At 47.6% G+C, this 19,387-nt stretch overlaps 2 protein-coding genes across 5 annotated transcripts in view; both read left to right on the forward strand.

The window, feature by feature from the left end:
- Window positions 1-8,044, forward strand: part of LOC119433002 (uncharacterized) — a 28,213-nt gene extending 20,169 nt beyond the window's left edge. The window contains exon 3 of the mRNA XM_049659396.1: window positions 7,905-8,044. Coding sequence (XP_049515353.1) covers window positions 7,905-7,922 — 18 coding nt within the window. The 3' untranslated portion in view covers window positions 7,923-8,044. The remainder of the gene's footprint in view (window positions 1-7,904) is intronic.
- A 3,074-nt stretch (window positions 8,045-11,118) lies between these two features.
- LOC119432577 (putative ferric-chelate reductase 1) overlaps window positions 11,119-19,387 on the forward strand; it is a 365,279-nt gene continuing 357,010 nt past the window's right edge. For 3 of the 4 annotated variants that reach the window (XM_049659387.1, XM_049659389.1, XM_049659388.1), the window contains exons 1-3: window positions 11,119-11,288; window positions 14,260-14,358; window positions 17,253-17,418. In XM_049659387.1, coding sequence (XP_049515344.1) covers window positions 11,250-11,288; window positions 14,260-14,358; window positions 17,253-17,418 — 304 coding nt within the window. In that variant the 5' untranslated portion in view covers window positions 11,119-11,249. The remainder of the gene's footprint in view (window positions 11,289-14,259; window positions 14,359-17,252; window positions 17,419-19,387) is intronic. The other variant, XM_049659390.1, reaches the window with a different exon arrangement.

Below are 19,387 nucleotides of genomic sequence, written 5' to 3' on the forward strand. Positions count from 1 at the left end.
TGTGTATATCAAGGCTTCATTTCTGGATAATTCCTCCCGCGTACTATACAGTTTCTTAGAAAAATGACTAGACCAAATTTTGGCGCTACAGTTTCGTGGGAGCTGTAAGTAGTGGTGGTCCAGCCGTCACGGGAATGAGTGATTACAGCCGTATTTATCTAAATATTGTTTCTATAGCTACAAATGACTTTGTGACTTAGTAAATGGATCGTTTATAAATGCGAACAAATCGGCGGTGATTGTTTGCACTGACTCGCTGCTGTCATGCGTTTAGAAAAAATATATATAATTCTTTTTGTTAGTAATTTCTAATTTAGTTAGTAAGCCTATGTTTATAAGTATATACGGTCGATAAAATTACTATCCTTGCTTCCTATAGCTGTCCACTAGTTTGCTATTGCAATGGATGATACGCCTTTCGGACAAAACAGCAACTTTTTTGTGTGTGTAGGCGCTGCCATGCTGCCGTACGGGCTCTGTATGGCAGCATAACAGCGCATGCGGAAAAGAAAAAAAAAAAAAAACATGAGCAGCTTGCACTAGTGGTGCAAGGCAGGAGTACACAGCGCAGCAGGTGATCGACCTAGCTTTTCTTACAGGTTTCACTAAGCTTGGCTAAGTTTTGCTAGGAAATGATAAGTGCTCCTAGGCACGGTATTCCGAATCGTCTCGCTGCCGACGCGCGGATTCTCGCTTGGCCGCGCGACGCGCTTCAAGATGAGCGACTTCTTCGGGTGTCCGGGTGTTCTTTGGCTCGCCACAGAGTCAACGAGAGTTCTGCCGCCGTCGCGGTGGCTCCGAGCTTAATCTCCCCGGTGACGTCACGGCCAAGCTGTGCCTCCACACTTGCCGGGGCGTGGCTGGTCGAAACCTGCCGAGCCGACGCCAGAGGCGCCTGCAGTAGTCACGGACCACGCGCGCGTTCGGCGCGAACGCGGGGTCACGGGGAAACGCGGGCGGCGTCGGCAGCGGCTCTCCGCATTGCCTCGTTGGTGCTGCTACAATTTCTTTTCCTCTCGCTCTCATTTTCTCTTTCCCTCTCCCGAGCGTTGCGCGCCCCGCGCGCATGCTCTCCTTCCCTCTCCTTAACGTCCCATGTCAAGCCAACATGTGCACGGCAGGGAGAGGAGGGGCACACGCCGCCCCGCGAGGTGGTTGCTAGGCAACCCAGGTGACTCATCGTTCAGCGATGTTTTGCGGCTCGCGGCACAACTTACGGCCGGCTTAAACAGCTCCGCTGTTAAAACGGATTCTCGTGTTGTAACTCACATTGAGCGCTACAGTGCATGCTTTTGTTCATCGATCGCCACTTCAGGTGTGCGTCGAGAAACTTAGTCTCTCAAAACGCGCACACTACGCGTATAGTTTCTTTTTTTTTTTGTACAAAACTGACTATATGGATCACCGGTGCTAGTGTGCACGGAAGGTGCAAACATGGCAGTTTTTAACCAGCATGGAAACGATCGTTAGTCCACGGATTTGTATAAATTTCGTCCTTCTGGCTTCAGACGGCTTTGTGTTTTACGGATATTGCTAATTTCGAACAAATTATTGGGTTACTAGTGCCGGAATTTGCAGAGGATGTTCGCAAAAACCAAAGCTCGGAAAAACACGATCATGAATCGCTTCAGTGATGCTAACTCAGACTCAGACCGACCCGTGAGTCCGAGTTTGAGTGAGCCCGGCTGAGTAAAATTGTGGTCAGTCTGATGCCGAGTGAGCCTGTATGAGTAAACATTTGGTGAGCGAGTCGGACTGAGCCTCAAGCAAAAGATGTAATTTGTGAATGAATCTGAGTAAGTTCCATTCATTTCGGAGGCATATGGCTGTGTTTATAAAACTTTGAGTGCGTGGACATTTGTAAGAATAAGGCGTAATGAAAAACGTCACAACACCATGCAATGGCACAAGCACGAAGACAAGATAAACCCATGTATTAACCATCATTTCCGTGGCAACTGAATAATTGCAGCGCCATAGTTCCTTCTATACAATATTCGAATGGCAAACTGTATCCTACGGGCCTTGGTGAATTAAGCCTCTGTGTTCGCCGCTCTGCTGCTGCTAGCCTGCTACTAATGTGAGCATCTCCTTTGAAATGGAGTGGTGGCAGATGAAAGCAAGCTAATTCTTATCCCCTTTCTGGTGGTTCTCAGGTTTCATGTTGACGTGGCACTATACACAATCGTTATTATTCCACTGTAATGGACTGATAATCTGTTTACTATCGTCATCTTGCGCCGACCAATCCCTATTGTTTCGTTGCTCCTCGGCCGTAGCACTCTTTGTGGTGGTGTATGCACAATGTATGCACAGCCACATGTTGAAAGAAGCAATTCGGAAGAAGTAAACTTGAAAGAAGAGTCAAATGAAGACGAGCCAGTAACTGTAGGCGACTAGGATGAAGAATGCAGTCTCAGTAAACGTGTGACACTTTATTAAAGCACAAATTTATTGTGATCATGCACCATCCGCTAGCGCAGTCAGTCCAGGTGGGGACGTACTTCTACAGCATTTACAATGGGCGCTACGTGAGTGTATCTGTGAAACATTTTATTGACCTCTGAAGGACGACGTCTATAAGGGGTATTTAAACTCCACGTCCTAAAGCACCCTAAGGAGTTAAGCTTTGCTAAGGGCACCTTCCTACAAATTTCCACATTTTTTGTGTGTAGTCAGACCACAGTGCCACTGTTCAACTCCGCGAAAGGCACCCGGCGCCTTTTGCTTCCTTGACAAATAATTATTTGCCAATTAACCAATTAACCCCCCCCCCCCCCACCATCCTTCCACTGCCCAAATGCACCTCTCTGAGCGCTGCACCCTATAGGCGGGCCCACCCCAGTGCAACCTTAAATACTAATATCTTTATAGCGCAGCTCTCAGGCGTCTGTGCCGGCGGCGAGCGTCGGCGTCGGCGGCGTAACCGAGCGAACGAGCACAGCGAAAGATTAAAGCGAATGCGGAGCGCAGCGGGGGATGAAAGACCCGAGGAGGAAAGCGGAGAGGAGGGTGCAGCGAAACCATGAGGCGGAAAGCAGAGGAGGGTATGACGAACGCGCGAGAAGGAACAGCGTAGTGCGGCGATGATGACTACGAGATGGCGCCACAGTAGCGCGCGTCGTCTGGTAGGTGTTTCGGCGGCGGCTGCTGTGAATTGCGCCCACGCGTCACCCACACGCTGGCTCTCGCGATCTCCAGATTGGCGAGGGAGTTGCGCCGCACTTCGCTCTGTTTGTAACGTGCCGCACGGGACAGATTGCCTGCGCCAGGCAACATATCGCGAAGGGAAAACATGTATAGAGCTGCGCTCAAATTTCTCTTTAGGGAGTATCGTAATCGTCGGTGAGTTTTTGTTGTTTCAACTGCATTTTCAGGCTGTCATTTCCGGCGCTGACGGTTCCACGAAAACGACGGTGACTTGGCAGGCGCCATCGGACTGGACGGGTACCGTTGTTTTCCGGTACGTCACTCCAGTGCTTCGTTCTTTTCTGGTAACGGATGGTGTCTAAAACACGGCGTCTATGATGTGTCTCCGGCTGCTGCAAAAACTTCTGCCATATGCAGCCAGCATAAGCATAGCCTTCGAGATCCGTTTCTGTCACCCAGAGAGAGCTGTCATTGGGGAGAGAATTGTGACGCCACTTATACATTGATAGCGAATACTCCCGTAATGAAATTCACGAGATTAAGTGCGTAAGTCCTCGTGACGGAGGCAAAATATTGCTAGTTGGTGATTCTGTATGGAAATTGAAAACGCAGAATTAAGGCATGAACCGGAAGGTGAGAACGAGGACTAGCGTTGACGTCAAGTTTCCTTCCAACTCTAAACCAAAAAAATTTTGACAAGTCTCTCTTTCTGAGATTATCACACGGAATGGTAAATCAATCTTCTAAGGTATCGCCGAAAAAAAAACGTGGTGTAACACCAGCTATCCTTTACGGAGAGTGAGCCCAAATTTGATGAATTAGGTTCAGTGCGATGCTGAACGAACACACACACACACACACACACGCACACGCACACGCACACGCACACACGCACACGCACACGCACACACGCACACGCACACGCACACGCACACACCACACCACACACACACACACACACACACACACACACATATATATATATATATATATATATATATATATATATTAGCACAGTGGGCAATTTTGCCTACTCTGCTTGTCAACGTCCGTTCGTTTTTATATCCAAGAAAAACCGTGGACAACGCGCGTCCTCGTTTACATTCCTCCAATTCTTATCTTGTTACTGCGCTGTCAATTTGCATTATGGCTCCCGATAAAGGCGGAATAGGCATGACGCGCCCAGGCGAGATATCATGGGAAGAAACAGTCGACGAAGGAAAACAAACCAACGATAACTTCTGTATGTCATCGTTTCGCTCCTGGTTTTGTTGTAACCGTTCCCTGGGCGGTATCTTTCAATTTTTTTCTTCCATTTCTCATATAGTTGTCTCCTCAGCATTGTTGTGTGTCGCTTGCAGTGGGCAATGACTTAAGCCGGAGGCTGCTATCCTCTTCGAAGGACGTCTCTTAGCTCTTTTTATATACGTCGACTCCCGCACCACGTGTTTATTCATTTATTTTTGCTTCGTACGAAGGCAGTAGTCCTTCGTTATGTGCACTCACACACGTGAAGTATCCGCTCACCGTCTAAGGCTGAAGCCCGCCCACCGACGTCCAAGGCGAAATGCTATCAAAGTCTACATACCTGCACCAACATAAAGGGAATGCTTCTGGTACTTTGTCGCCATTATCTTAAAAACAATTATCCTTGTATCATCATCATCAGCCTATATTTATGTCCACTGCAGGACGAAGGCCTCTCCCTGTGATCTCCAATTACCCCTGTATTGCACTAGCTCATTCCAACTTGCGCCTTCAAATTTCCTAACTTGATCAGCCCAACTAGTTTTCTGCCGTCCTCGACTGCGCTCTTGGTATCCATTCTGTAACTCTAATGCGTAGGATGTATAAGCGGTGTACCATTTGAGTTACAGAATGGATATCCTTGCATAGGTCCTTTTAAAAAAATGTCACAGTTTCGCCCTAAGGGCGAAGCAATGAATGCGATAGCAACACAGCACTGTCATGCGAAGTAAGGTGAGCGGCTTTGGTAGCAATATGAATTGTAGTAAACATGAGCTGATTAAGTAAGCAGGTGTGCTGTGACGTAAGTAGACCGACATGAAGAGAGACTCGATGACCACGAGAAGGCGCGTGTGAAACGTTGGTGTTGATGAGAAGCGCTGCCCGTGGGCGGCGCGTGCGAAGGGACATACCTGTAGCGCTGCACTGCCGATCCGGGCAGCATTGCATGTGTAGCGTGCGTTGGAAAATGTGGCCCGACTATTACTAACTGTGGTGTGAGCGCGCACAAACAAACATGAATAGATCACACTGAATGACTGCAGACAACGACTGTCAAAACGCTGGCAGCAAGCGCATACGCCGCAGCGGGCGAAGGTACGTGCGGTCTATCGCTTCAACGGAAACTGAGCGGCGAATGCACAGCGCATAAAGGTCAGAGCCGTGTGGAGATAAGAGACGGTGCGGGCGAGCGACGAGCGCGGTTGTTGGCACAGTAGAAGTGCGCCCCCCCACCCCGCTCACTCCGGCGCTCGCTCTCGCTTCCCGCTTCCTCGCTTGCGCGTGGGAGATTGAGTGCGTTCGCTCTCCGTGATAGCGTGCGTCCCCGCACGCTTCCGCTCGGGCATACGGCGCGCGGCGAAGATTTTATCTATACGGAACCTCACGGCGACGGCGATGCCGACGGCAGAAATCTGGTTGAAGTGTCCATATGATTGCTATCGCAATAATATCCTTCCCGGCGCAGGAATACTTCTGGGATCGAATTCGCACGGCTCTTCATTCGTACCTCTTCCTTGCCACTGGACGGTTGCCTTCGTTAATATGTTCAGCATCGCGATAGGCTGGCAGTTGTTTTTACGAAAACACTTAGCATAAACATTTCGCGGAACCCATATCACGATAGCTGCCAGCGGTAATGCCTTTCGCATTGAATGCATTTAGCATTTAGAATGACTGGATGGATGGATGGATGCCATGAGCGTCCCCTTTGAAACGTGGCGGTGGGTTGCGCCACCAAGCTCTTGTTCTTCTTTCTAATCATGCTGCGCCATCTGGTGGCGCCGCCGAGAAGCTCGCGCGTGGCCTCCGAGACGACAAGCGTGGCGCGGCGGTGCGTGCGAACGCTAAGGATTGTGCCCTCGCTTGCCGCACACTCAGTGGCACATACTCAGTGACCCAAGTTGGCTCGAGGGTCGTTGAACGGCGGCACATGCACAGTGTTTTTGCGGTGCAACCTGCCAAAGTGTCGCGTTGCTGTCCTCGAGTAACCCGTGAAACGTTGATGGTTCGATTCCGACCGGCATCGCAGAAATTTAAAGAATCTTTTTGTCATTGTAGAGTGGCACACACCTACTGACACGCGCCCAGCGACCAAAGTTGGCATGAAATGTGTTCGCTAAAGACCAGCACAGACCCAGTGCTCCATGTCGCGCGTCAAAGAGTTTAATTGAAGATTGGTACATACCCAGTCCCGCATTACAGTGACCTATGTCGGCGGGGAAGAGGTTCGTTGAAGACCAGGTACATATGCACACTTTACCGCACACTCAGTAACTCAAGTTAGTCTGACTGTTGGTTTCGAATCCTGTTCCCTCAGCACAGCAGGCCGGTGCTCTAACCATTCGACCGCGGACTACACAGTGACCCAGACTGGCGGGAAAACAGTAAGATACAAACATTCATAGGTACATAGATAGCCCCCGGAAAGTTTGTGATGTACCTAAGGAATGCTAACGCATTGAAAGCGATTAGCATTGTTTTTGAACTTGACCCGGTTTGCGGTAATTTCGTCTACCTTTTTGTTTGTTTATTTCATTGTCTGTATCAACCTGTTTCATGCCAACTGGGGTCACTGGTATAGCACATGGGTCTAATGAGTAGAACGTCGACGCACTGTTGCGCTGAGAGAACCCGATTCGAAACGAATTGTCGGATCAACTTGAGCCGCCGAGTATGTGATATTGGATATGTGCCGTTCTTAAGGGGGCACCTTTAACGCCATCTTGAGTCGCTGTGTACGTGTCGCAGGTTGTGCGCCGCTCGTCATTGAACTTTTTCGACGCCAACTTGGGACACGCGCCATGCGCAGGCTTTCCTGCGGCACTGTGGTGCGGCACGCCTCATGCGTGACGTGTTTCAATTGCACGCCTCATGCGTGACGTGTTTCGGTGGTGGCAATACTGCGTGTCGCTCCATTGCTTCATTGCTAATCGCGTTCACTTCTCAAGTCATCCCGAGATCATGTCTGCCAGTATTTTTTGTAAAGAAAAAAGGCCCTGGTCCAGTTTTGCGAAAGCTTTCGTGAGTCTCGTCTTTACTTACCAGCAATCCTCATGAACAACACCCTTTTAAAAACGCCTGTCTGTCGAAAATCTACGAATGCGTTGGCCTTCCAGTTAAAAATGATTCCGAATTCCTAGAGGGGGGGCGTGAGAACAGCATAACTTGAACTAGCATTTTTTAAAAGAATAATACCGCGAAAGTTGCCCTAGTCTCAGGATTTCTGCTCAGGAAACATGTTTTAATGAATAGTAAGCTTCAGTTTCAGAAATCGCAATATGTGTTATAAATACGCGTATACCAATGAAAAGTTAATATTACCCTTGAGAACATTGAGGTTTCACATTCAGATATTTTTCCTCCTCTTCCAGATATGAACATAAGGGGAGAAAGAGAGAAAGAAATAAAAACCTGTTCTTCAAGGTGATTTTTAATCACCTGAATAATTGCTAAATAGATCTAATTAGCGCCTTGCTTATCTTCACCCGCAACTCTCTACCTTTCAGGGCGCTGGTTTTGAGTAACCACGAGGCGACCCCGCACTACGTTGTCTCCGATCCCATCGTTATGGGAAAAGAGCCGCGAATGTCGCCGGCGGCCGAGCGTCTTCGCGACGCGGAGCGCCAGGAAGCTGACGAGCAGCCCCGAACGACCGATTCTCCGATAATCTCGGTCGGCGAAAGCGACGATCAGGCCAAGGAGGGCAAGGCGCTGGAGAAAGACGGAGATAATGACGGAGATAATGACGGAGATAATGGCGGAGAGAACGACGAGCCACAGGTGAGCTATACAAGGGTATTACTATCTTCATTCCAACTGCGAAGCATTCCCTAGTTACACACCTTCTCGGGCTTTTTTTTTTGCGGCGTCGTCGTCGGAATAATCTCTCGGCCGCGGTCGGTTGCGTTGGGAAAATAGAACTTACGTGTCTGATGGTAAGCCTTGAACCAGATCCCCTGCTCCAGCGTTAAACGACTACCTATTTGGGCGCATGGGCTTGCACCAATTTAGTCACTTAAGCATTTTTAGGTGATCTGAATGCGAAAGCACGATGCCTCCTCTAATGAATTGGTTGCGTCCATGATAGGTGATGTCATACATTGCCACGTGTCCTTCACAACTCTACCTTGATACACCTTACTCTAATTTGTAGCAACCTTAATCCACCTTAATCTACCTTGCTCTAATTTGTGCCAACCTTAATCCACCTTAATTCGCGCTGATTATGATTTTTGGTAACACTCGTTGAGGACAATGCCGGCTTTTCTGCCTCATGGGAGAGAATGATTTCGCATTGGGAAGTGTTTCGCCCTAACGTTATACATTATCTCCGGATCGTATGTATACCAGATGACGCGTTTAGTTTAGTTTTGTGGGCTATACTTGAGATGTCATCTGGGTGTCTGCAGTTGCCGATGAGATCCAGAGGGCGCTCGCACACAAGTTCACGCTCAATAAAAGAAAGTAAGAAAAAAAATTGAGTATCAGTCCGGGACAGTGGCCTTGGTGATCTCGGCGGTAATGCAGTTCTACACAACGTGAAACCTGGGGAAGTGCGAAGCAGTTATGGCCCGTGTTTTCCTTGTGTTTATCTTGTTTTATGCTGTGTTTATCTTGTGTTTAGCAATCCATCATCCGTTTTGACACCTGTACTACGGCACAACTGGTGGGAAACCACCACACACATGGAGCCAAACCGCAACGCCATCGAGCCAATGCTTTTGCTGATAGTTACAAGCGGCTTTAACGAATTTATGTTAATTAATGCACTAATGCTTGATTGTTCCGGTCTTTTAAATTATCCTGAATCATGTTAGTGTATTTTGAACCGGTTTTGATCAATTGTGCACTTGTCTTGACTCTGTTTCTGCGCGTGACCACGACCTGACACGCCGGCAGCCCTGTTGTGCCTGGCGGTCCTTCGGGACAAAGGATGCCTCACCGACAGGCGTGCAGCTGTGGAGTGCTGCTTACGCTTCATCGTTTCTCGAGGCCGGGTTGCATCTCCGTCACCTGGGACTAATGGACGAGCAATTAGAGCCCAGGTTGCAATGAGAAATCGGCCTTGTGCGTCGCTAAAACGGCAACGTCGCTCTTGGTGTGTTTCCGTGAAGCACCAACACCCACCCGGAGTACGACGGGGCTCGGCGGTAGCTTGCGCGAAGGCCAGTCTCCTGATTGACAAGCCGACCGTCACGGAGAGGTCACTAATTCTTCCAAAGTGCCAACGTCAAGCATTTCCGTGGGAACAGCTTCGACGTTTGATTCTCAAGGTGCCACCCGTTGCCTGGTATGAGGGGGTGATCGAGCGACATTGAAGGTGGAGCCCGGTGGGACGGCGCCAATGATGGGCGAGATTTTGCGAATGGTCGACGACTGTGAATGGCCGAGAAGACCCACAGTGAAATCCCTCGACGAGTGAAAGGGGGAAATGGAACTGCTAAAAAGCCTTACAATTGAGTGTTGTCGGGACGCTCGGAGATGTAAACGCTCGGATATGCAAATACGTTAGCATGTAGACGGCTCCAATATCACGGAGCCTTTCGTGTAATATACGATGTACATTTGTATATAGAACCCTTTTCCGATCTCTCTGTACTTCTCCTGGCACCCGGCACGGCACCATCCATGGAACATTTGTGGCCGCTGGACCTCGGACTTCGCAGCAGCCCCTAAAGTGCTTCGCACTTAAAAAAGAAAACTTACGTGGCCGATTGAACCAGACGCCCGGGCTCAATAGTAAAAGACGCTACATATTTGGCAACGTGCGCTTGCACGACAGAACATATTAAAACCTTAACACACTCGTTCCCTTGTACGAGCTAACTCTTTGAGGCGGTCGGCACGTCTGTCATGTCGCGTAGCCACAATTTGGTTCCCGTGTGCTTGAGCACGGCAATCCCCCCCCCCCCCCCCTCCCGTCCTTCTCTCAGGGCAGCTATAGCTATTTGAGCTATAGCCACGTAACTTGTGTGAATATTAACAAAATATGCAAGTGCCAGGTAGCTCTAGAGAACCAAGGTCATGTTGTTTGCTGTCGCTGGGAGCAAGTCGGACTGCTGTTTTGCATTTTGCCTAATTACATAAATTGTTAGCAATAAATAATGAACTGCTCAAATATTATATTCAGAGCAACAGTGTCGATGCGTAAATAGTAGACCATCCTGAAAAATTATCGATACAGCTTTCTGTTGATGAGTAGGTGGTACATAAACGTTTCTTTTTCCGAGCCTGAAAGAAATCTAGCAAAATACGAGAACGTGTCGCACTAGGGCACCGCAAATTGCCGCGCGACTGGCCGCTAGAGGCACCTTGCGCGTATTTGCGGGCACCTTTCACGCTCGGAAAAACACTTTTATGTAGCATGTATTGAGCAACAGAAAGATATATCGGGAGTATCTCATGTTGCTCTACAGTTTCATTATTGACACTTTTCCTCGAATTATAATAATTGAGAAATTGGTTAATTAATTAGGACTAAGTATCTAATTAGGCGGAATGGATATAAATTATCTAACTATCTCCAACTGACCGCAAACAACATTACTTTGGTTCTGACTATCTATGTAGCATATGTATATCTTTAATGTTTGGCTCAAGTTAAGTGAAACACCCTGTATAAAGGAGTAACCCAGAAATTCGACCGTTTTTGCTGGTGCATTTTCTTTCTTCTCTTTCTTTATTTCAGGGTGGAATGGATGAAATGCAAAAGGCCTGCGGTGTGACCAAGGGTTGTTTCGGATTTCCGGACGGATGCATCACGAAGGGAAGCTGCGAAATATTGGTCTCCTACGTAGCCTGAAGAAGACAGCTACCACTTCGAGCTCACCGGCCCTGCCGACGCCGAGCGTATGTGGATAGCCGCGGGGATCTCCGAGACCGCTAAAATGGTGGCTACCCTCTTTTTTACAGCTTAATTTAAAGAGCTTGCTTTTGCACGCACACAAACAAGATCAATAATATTTTTAGTTTTATCCCAATCCGAGAAACGCATACACCAGAGGCGGCGAAGCTGTGTGAGAAAGCTTTCACACCCCCCCGTTTCGTCACGTACGATGTAGCTCTCCCAAATCCACCCAAGACATTGCAAACAATTTACTTTATGTTCGGTGCTATTCTTTCTATATACCCTGGCCTTTTCAAAAGCTTCACTGCATCTGAGTTCTATACGAAATTGCGATGCAGAAATTGCGATGCGTCCTGGTGTGTTTATTTTCATATTATAGAGCGCGTGAGTCAAAACTAAATTTGTGTTTAAGCGCTACACCTCTCACAATGCCAGCACCGCCACACATTACTCTGCAACAACGCTTTTTTAGCCCACCCTGCTGATAAAGGTTCTAGATATTTCGCAACCATTATAAACCCGTCAACTGGCTGTGTGTCGGTAAGCTTTGCTTTGTAAACAGCTGTGCTTCGTTGGGAGCTTGGTGGATTTTCTGGCATTGAAACTCGCTGTTACTCTCCTCGAGCTTAACTGTTTTTTATAATAAATGCGGAGAATCTTTATTTGTAAGTGAAAGTAAACGATATGCCAGACAAAGCCGGGACTTGGCAGTCAGCTACACAATGCCTGTCTTCACAGGTTGACCGTGCTTTCAAGCAAGTTCGGCTTTAATCGTGCCTCACCACATACCACGGTTTACCTAATGCCACGTTGCGGCGAAATGACGCATTTTTTTCTGCAATGCACTGTATTAGCGCGCCGCAGCTACCAGTGAATTTCTATGGAGTGGCATAAAAAGCCCTTCTATAGTGTACTCAAAGCACTACGCAGCAACAAAATTGAAATGCTTGTGACCAACGTAGAGTGCCACCCAACAACGCGGGGTGCGATGTACACAGGCAAACGTTGAATTTATTACAGCACCGCGACAGCACCACAGGCCCTGTCTTGCAAATCGTCGTAAAAAAAAAATGCGGACAAGCTATAATGAGTGCCATCGCAACCAAGGAACAAAATATCTTCCCAAGATATCTATAGCGCGCACGCAAATGTACGCAAGGGTGGATAGCAGAGGGCATGAGGGATGATCCACACTAGAGCACTGCACGGGTTCGGGCTTACTCGAAAGACCGGGCCCGGCCCGGCCCGTGGGCCAGGCCGGGCTGGGTAGAGCAGTTTTTTCACGGGCTCGGGCCGGGCTCGGGCACGGCGTGTGCTTTTTGACCCGGGCCCGGGCCGGGCTCGGGTTTTATGACACGGGCCCGGGCCGGGCTTTCTGGTGGTGTGCATGTAACGTGCAGCGAGTTATTCTCGCGCGTCTCAACTCTGAAAAAAATGTCACAGTTTCGCCCTAAGGGCGAAGCAATGAATGCGATAGCAACACAGCAATGTCATACGAAGTAAGGTGAGCGGCTTTGGTAGCAACAACACGCAGAACTGTTGTCGACGCCATCGGCGTTTTGCCCGCGTTAGCTAAAAATGCGTGCGGCGTTGGTGACTGTTGCTGGAGCCTCTGATATAAATAGGCACTTGGTGCCGCAGCTAAACGTCGCCTCCCTTCCCTCCCCCTCCCCCACGGCCTCTCGCGCGTCCGAAGAAGGCGCGTTTGCTCTACATATATGGTGATTGTAAAGGAGAAAAGAGACGCCTACTTCTGCAGCCCTTAAGCGAGCACGGCGCAGAACGCGCGTTTGTTCTCCGCCGTGCGTTCACTCCCCGTGAAAGACGCGCCCCTCGCAGTCGGCCGTTCGAACGGGCTCGGGCCGGGCGGGCAAGGTAAACGGGTCGCGGCCGGCGGGGCGCAAGGTAAGATTATTTCGGGCCCGGCCGGGCCCGGGTCTCGCCATAAAAGTTTGATCGGCCGGGCGGCAGGGTACAAAGGGCCGTACGTGAAAAAATCGGCCCGTGCAGTGCTCTAATCACACTAAGCATAATACCGACGGCTCATCAACGGTAACTTCGGTTGATCTCGATTTGAATAGCTTTCTAAAGCATTGCGCACACTTTAGTACTGAAATTGCAGTCTCACGAGAGTTCAAATACTCGAGTAGGCCAGGTCGACCGACCGCGTCAAGCAGCATGGATGGACGGATGGATGGATGGAGGCTATGAGCGTCCCCTTTGAAATGGGATGACGGCTTGCGTCACCACGCTCTATTTTTCTTATTTTGTCAAATTTCTTGCCTACGCGTGTCTTTTTCCTTTCCTTTCTTTGCTTTTGACTCCGTGGTTCGTGGTCTCTCTACATGTCTGTCACCAAACCTCCAACCTCCTTTCTAATATCCTCACATTCTAATAAAACATGTTCCATCGTTTCCCTAGCTTCACCGCAGCAAGTACATGCTTCTTCCTTGGCGTACCTCGCTTCAGATCTAAGCGTCCTAAGGCATCCTATACCGTTTCAAAAAGTAAAGAGCTTCCATTTGAGTTATCCTAAGCAGCGAGCGAGCGAACGCGGCGCGGCAGCGGAGTCCCCGTGCTTACGTCACACGCTAGAGGGCGTGTGATGTAACCCGAGAGCCACTCGTGATCAGCCATTGCAGTACATGGTCGGCGCTTCCCATCTCCCATTGAAAGTGCCGAGACCTGAGGACCATTAAGGTACGGAATTCGTTGCCGGTAGAAAGTGTGAGCCGCACCTCGGCTGATAAGTTTTATTATTTTTTATTCCCCGACCCCTGCAGTAATGGCGCCTGCAGGTCTGGATCTAATAATGAATAAAGTCTACAAATAAAAGACAGAAACAGCTGTGAACATATTCCTCCAGGAGTCGCAGGAATTGACGAAAAGTGTGCTTCCGACTGCTCGCGTGGCGTCGGCCGTGAAGCACGCGTGTTCGCTGGAAGTGATGGCGTCTAATGGAAGCAATGCCTTAATGGTCTTTATCACCGGTGTCTCGTTTCTCTTTGTGCCAGGAACTCACAAGCGTGGTGGAATGCGTCCGTTCGGGAGACACAACTTTAATTCGCGAGTCTTGGAACGTAGCAGGAACGGTGAATATGGTCTTGGAGACGGTACGTGCTTTTATTCTATATCATCAATCTAAACGCGGAAATTGTTATAATGGTGCGCACTTTCACATTTTAATTCATGTGCTGCTTTTATGGTAGCGGTAATGGTAAAACGTCCGAGATGAATGAATCAACGAATGACTCAATGAATGAATCAACTTATCAATCAATCAATGCTTTGTTATTTTTCTTTATGTATGTGAAATATGGTGTGCTTAGCAAGGAGTAGATAATAGTAATTTTCTCCACCTGATACTATTATGAGGCTAATCAACGTTAGACGCAACACCAATTGGAGTTAAAAGTTGTCTGCAGCTCACAATTGCTAACTGTGCCACCAGGTGCAATCTTAGGACAACTACGTATCATTACGCCAGGCACTGAAGCTAAGCGCATAGCTAAGCATGTATTTCAGGCGTATTTATATCACACGTGCTGTTTGAAGTACCTGGACATACCAGGTGCTTTCTTATTTCTTTTTTTGGGGGGGATTATGCATTTCTTAAAATCGCCATTTGCAGGTGGCACAATTCTACTACTCATGCTGGATTACTCATACAGGCGGTCATTTCACGAGAAATCAAAATTCACTGTTGATTAATTAACAAAAGTTTGCCAGTTATCGTTAGCCAGGTTCTCGTTCATAATTTTACGGCAAATATTGCAATTTCAAGCCGGTGAGTTCGCAAGGAAATAAGAGCCAATTTTCCGTATCGCACCAGTTTCGAGATATTCATTCCTCAGGTGCGCGACAAAATAGATGGACGTCTCATTTATTTTGTTCTTCAATGCATAAAACAACGTTTTGTTAGAAAAGTAAGTGGAACAACAGTGCTCTTTCAAAGCAAGTTTGATGGCACATATCTCGAAACCTGTGCCATCTTGAGAAATTATTTTAGATGGGTATGCATTGCAATGTTATCGGCTACAATTTGTTGATTGCATATATATGTATGTCCCAAACAGTTATTAGCTAAAATTTTAATTAGTGATGTTTGTTAATTTGCCGATTATACATAGTGAGTCTGCGTGGAAGTAATGTCCTTGTCTTTGGGTAATGCTGCTCGGAGAGTAGAATTACCTTATCTGCAACAGGCCAACTGCACAAGCAGAGAAAGGTAAAAAGAAAAGAAACAGAAAACAATCTCAAAAACTTGCCAATTTCCCTCCCCCCCCCCCAAAAAAAAAAAGACCGAAAAAAAACATATGTCTTATAACGCCATACTTTGAAACAAACTACCTAACGGGAAAGTTGTTAACGGGTGGGACACGAGGTTATTAAATACGTGACGGAACTTTTCTTTGTCTTCGTAAATGTATTGATGGTTACTGTTATTGTTCGATTTTGTCTCAATCAAGGAGGCGAAGATCCAGAAGTAACGAGAAATACTTTTTTTTTTCAAGTTCACTCATCTCCTCGAACATTTCCATAGCATAAACCATCGCGGAAAACATTTTCGGTAACTCTTGAAAACTGATGCACCCCAGTGCTTTCACCGCTTTCTTCTTTATCTGCTCTGAACCTTGGAAACGCTTTCCTTTAAAGTCTCCTTTCACTTTCAAAAATAAGGCACAAGATACTAAACACAAAGAGTAGAGGAGGGTAAGGTAGCGTTTTCATCTGATTTCTGTCACGAATGTGGGCACGTTCGGTGTTTTAATTGATTAAATTCTAGGGTTTTACGTACCGGAACCACGATATGTTATGAGGTAGGCTGTAGCAGAGGACACCGGATTAATTTCGACTACCTGTTGTTCTTTAATGTGAACCCCTTGCAGGGCACACGGGTGTTATTTTGCATTTCCGCTCGGCTGGTGGGTGGTGCTTAGTGCTTTGTGGGTGGAAGGTTTTGTTGTGCAAAAAACTGAGCCCCAAAGATATGGACGTTAGCTTAGGTAAATTTTTAATATTTGCTGTTGTGGGGCAAACGCATGTTTTTTTTTTTTTTGCGCACTTGAACCTAAAAAAATACTCGTTGACTGTTGACTTTGCAATGCGATTTTAAATTGAGCGACCTCATTTACGTAAAAAATTTCAAAAGTTGCACCTAAACTTCGCCCACACGCGTCGTTCCTTGAACGTCCGTCATCGTAAAACACCGTCACAATCAGCGCCAAATACTAAAATAAAAAAAGCAATATCGACGCCGCGCCAAGGGGCACGCTTCGATTTTAACTCCGTTTCCTTCTTAAAGGTACACTAAAGAAAAAGAAAGTAAGTTAAGTTCAGCTGTGTTTGTATATAGAGTTAGCCTTCCACAATGCCATAAAAGCGAAAAATAAACAAAGCTTTACAAGCCAGAACCGATAAAAGTGCAGAAGGCTAATGGCGACGCCGCCTTCAAGTTTCCGCACCTGCTCGCTCTGACGTCATGGTTTTGAAGGCATCTGCTCTGAACTCACCAAGTGATAACAAGTAATTGATAGCAATTACTTGTTATCACTAAAGATGGGCTAGGACGCATTCTAAAAGAGCCAAAGACGGAACTTATTAGGCTTCAATTACTTTTATTGTTACTGCAATGACCCAAATATGCAAAACACCTTTGAAATTTGTGACCTCACAGTGACGTGCAAGTGCAGGTGTTTCGGTGCGAAATAAATAAATTAATAGGACTGTTACCATCAATTTATTTATTAGCGGTTACCATGTTAGCGCGAAATATAACCAAAATGGAGTTGTGAAAGAATTATTTCGCATGTCTACACTGATGCACTGCTTCGTTTTAACCTCTCTTTTAAGAGTTGTACCGCTATACACAGCGCAGTCGTTATGAGTATAATATCTTTTTGAAGGAGGCTTGTGACTGTTCGGGACATTATTTGCTTGTTGCACGCTTTCGTTACGGGCTGCCCAAAATGTTCTCAATTTATATTTTCTTTGTTGTTGTTTGCAGCCAACTGCAGGCATAATTTTCGGCAGTCACGCGATGACCGACGGCGTGCTCAAGTGCAGCTGGCAAAGGAAGGCTAAGACCACTGTCCAAGAGAAGACCTTCGACCTGGCCAAGAACAAATACTTTGTTATCCTCGCAAAGGGAGACAGTCTTACACCTACGAATGGTATAGCGAAACCTTGATTCATTCTCTTTTCATTCGCGCGCTCTATTAATCCAGCCACAGTTCTCACTCGCCTAACCGGTCTCTGACCGTGTAGCATTGCGCGTAAAAAACATGAACAGAAGAAGCATGGTTACACACACAAGATTGCGCTCCGTGTGTGGAATCGTGTTCCTTCTGTCATCCATGTTTTTCACACGCAATGTTGCACGTTCATGATGAAAAACCAACAAGCCCAAGTGGAAACCTTACTAACGGTCTCTGACACTTTGGCATCACGGCTCCGTTTCTCATCGGGAAACAGGGAGCTATCTTGCGCAGGAGCCGCAAATCTTGGGCCGAATACAAAGCTTACTGCGACTAGCATTCTTTAGGAAGTTCACCCAGCTTGCGGTATATATGTAACTTCATTGTAGATAAATTTGCAGGCGCAAGTTGGAACCAGTTAATGCAAGACAGTGGTAATTGGAAATCGCTGGGAAAGGCCTTTGTCCTGCAAAGGACATAAAATAGGATGATGATGATGATGACCTAACTTCTTTCACATACTCAGTGACCAAAGTGTCTTCTAGATTCGGCCCCTAGGTACTCACTGGTTCCTGTCTTGCCGACCAGACAACATGTGCCTTTGGATATGTGTCTGTATAAACAATTTGCTGCTGGCCAGACTTTACACTTTACAGAAAAAAAGTAACCCTTTACAATTACTTCAATGAGCAAAGCAATTGATTACAGTTACCAATAACTGCCCCAGGAAAGTAATTGAGTAATTACTTAATAGGAATCGATTACTTCTACGTTAGTTTCCTCCGAACGTTGAATAAAATTGCATAGATGCGGTAAACAGGATGAGCTGGCCTGGCCCCTTCGGTGCGTCCTCTGCAGCCTTTCATACATTGCTGATCTGCGCTAACAATTGCTTGTGAAAAAAATTCGTCGCTCATTGTTGCTCGTTTTATTGCGATGGAAAATTATATGGACACTCCAGGCGCATTTCTGCCATAGGAGTCGCCGTGGTCGTCGCCGTGAAGTTCCGTGCAAAGTCCAAGGGCGATAAAATCGTCGCCGCGCGCTGTATGCTGTATGTGCGAGTGAAAGCATGTGAGGGCGAGCAGGCGATCGCGGCTCAATCTCGAGCCCGCGGGGAGGGAAGCGGGAAGGAAGCGCGCCGTCTTCCAGTCGCACGCAACGATCCGGAGGGAGGGCAGGGAGGGTGGGGGGGGGGGGAGGTGTTTTGCTATACGGGCGGCCCGAGCGGCCGCACGCGTCCTCCGGGGTCGCAAGGCTCCGGGGGGGAAGGTATGAAGGGGAAGGGGCGCAGAGAGTCTGCCCTGCGCTGTGTTTTCGTGGCTTAGTTTGCGCTGATGCGAGCGGCCTCACGAAGGTCAATTCGCTCGTTGCTTCTGCCGCACTTACTCACTCCAGAGAGAGATTGTGGCTGTGAAGAGGCGTCTTGACAGCGAGTTTCCGCGCTCATCGAGTAAGATGCGTTCATGTTTGCTTGTGCGCGCGTGACACCATGCTTGTTAATTTAGTGAGCGTGCCTCTGTTTACAAGTTTACATGGCCGATAAAGCTATTATCCTTACTTCGTATAGCTGTCCACTAATTTGCTATCGCAATCTGTGCTTCGCCTTTCGGGCGAAACTGCGACTTTTTTGTTGTGAAGACAGCAGCAGCGTGACCGACAGACCGACAACTTAGGGAGGTCAGCCAGTCCATTTGACGTGCGTACTGGGAAGTAGGGTGGTGTTTTAACGTATACGGATCTTGCGCACAAGATTGTGGTTACTTTGCATCTGGACCCACTATGAAGCACAGTGCTTCATTGTTGCTGGGACCTGAAAAAAAGTCACTCCCGGTTAAGTATCGAAAAGCTGAGAAAATCGCCCGAATGTGATTTCGAGGCGTTAACGTGGCCTTCGTTATCGATACATATCACCCTGTGTTCAGTTCATCGGTCACCATCAGGT

The sequence above is a fragment of the Dermacentor silvarum genome, chromosome 11 (assembly GCF_013339745.2).
Source record: "Dermacentor silvarum isolate Dsil-2018 chromosome 11, BIME_Dsil_1.4, whole genome shotgun sequence".
NCBI lineage: Eukaryota > Metazoa > Arthropoda > Arachnida > Ixodida > Ixodidae > Dermacentor > Dermacentor silvarum.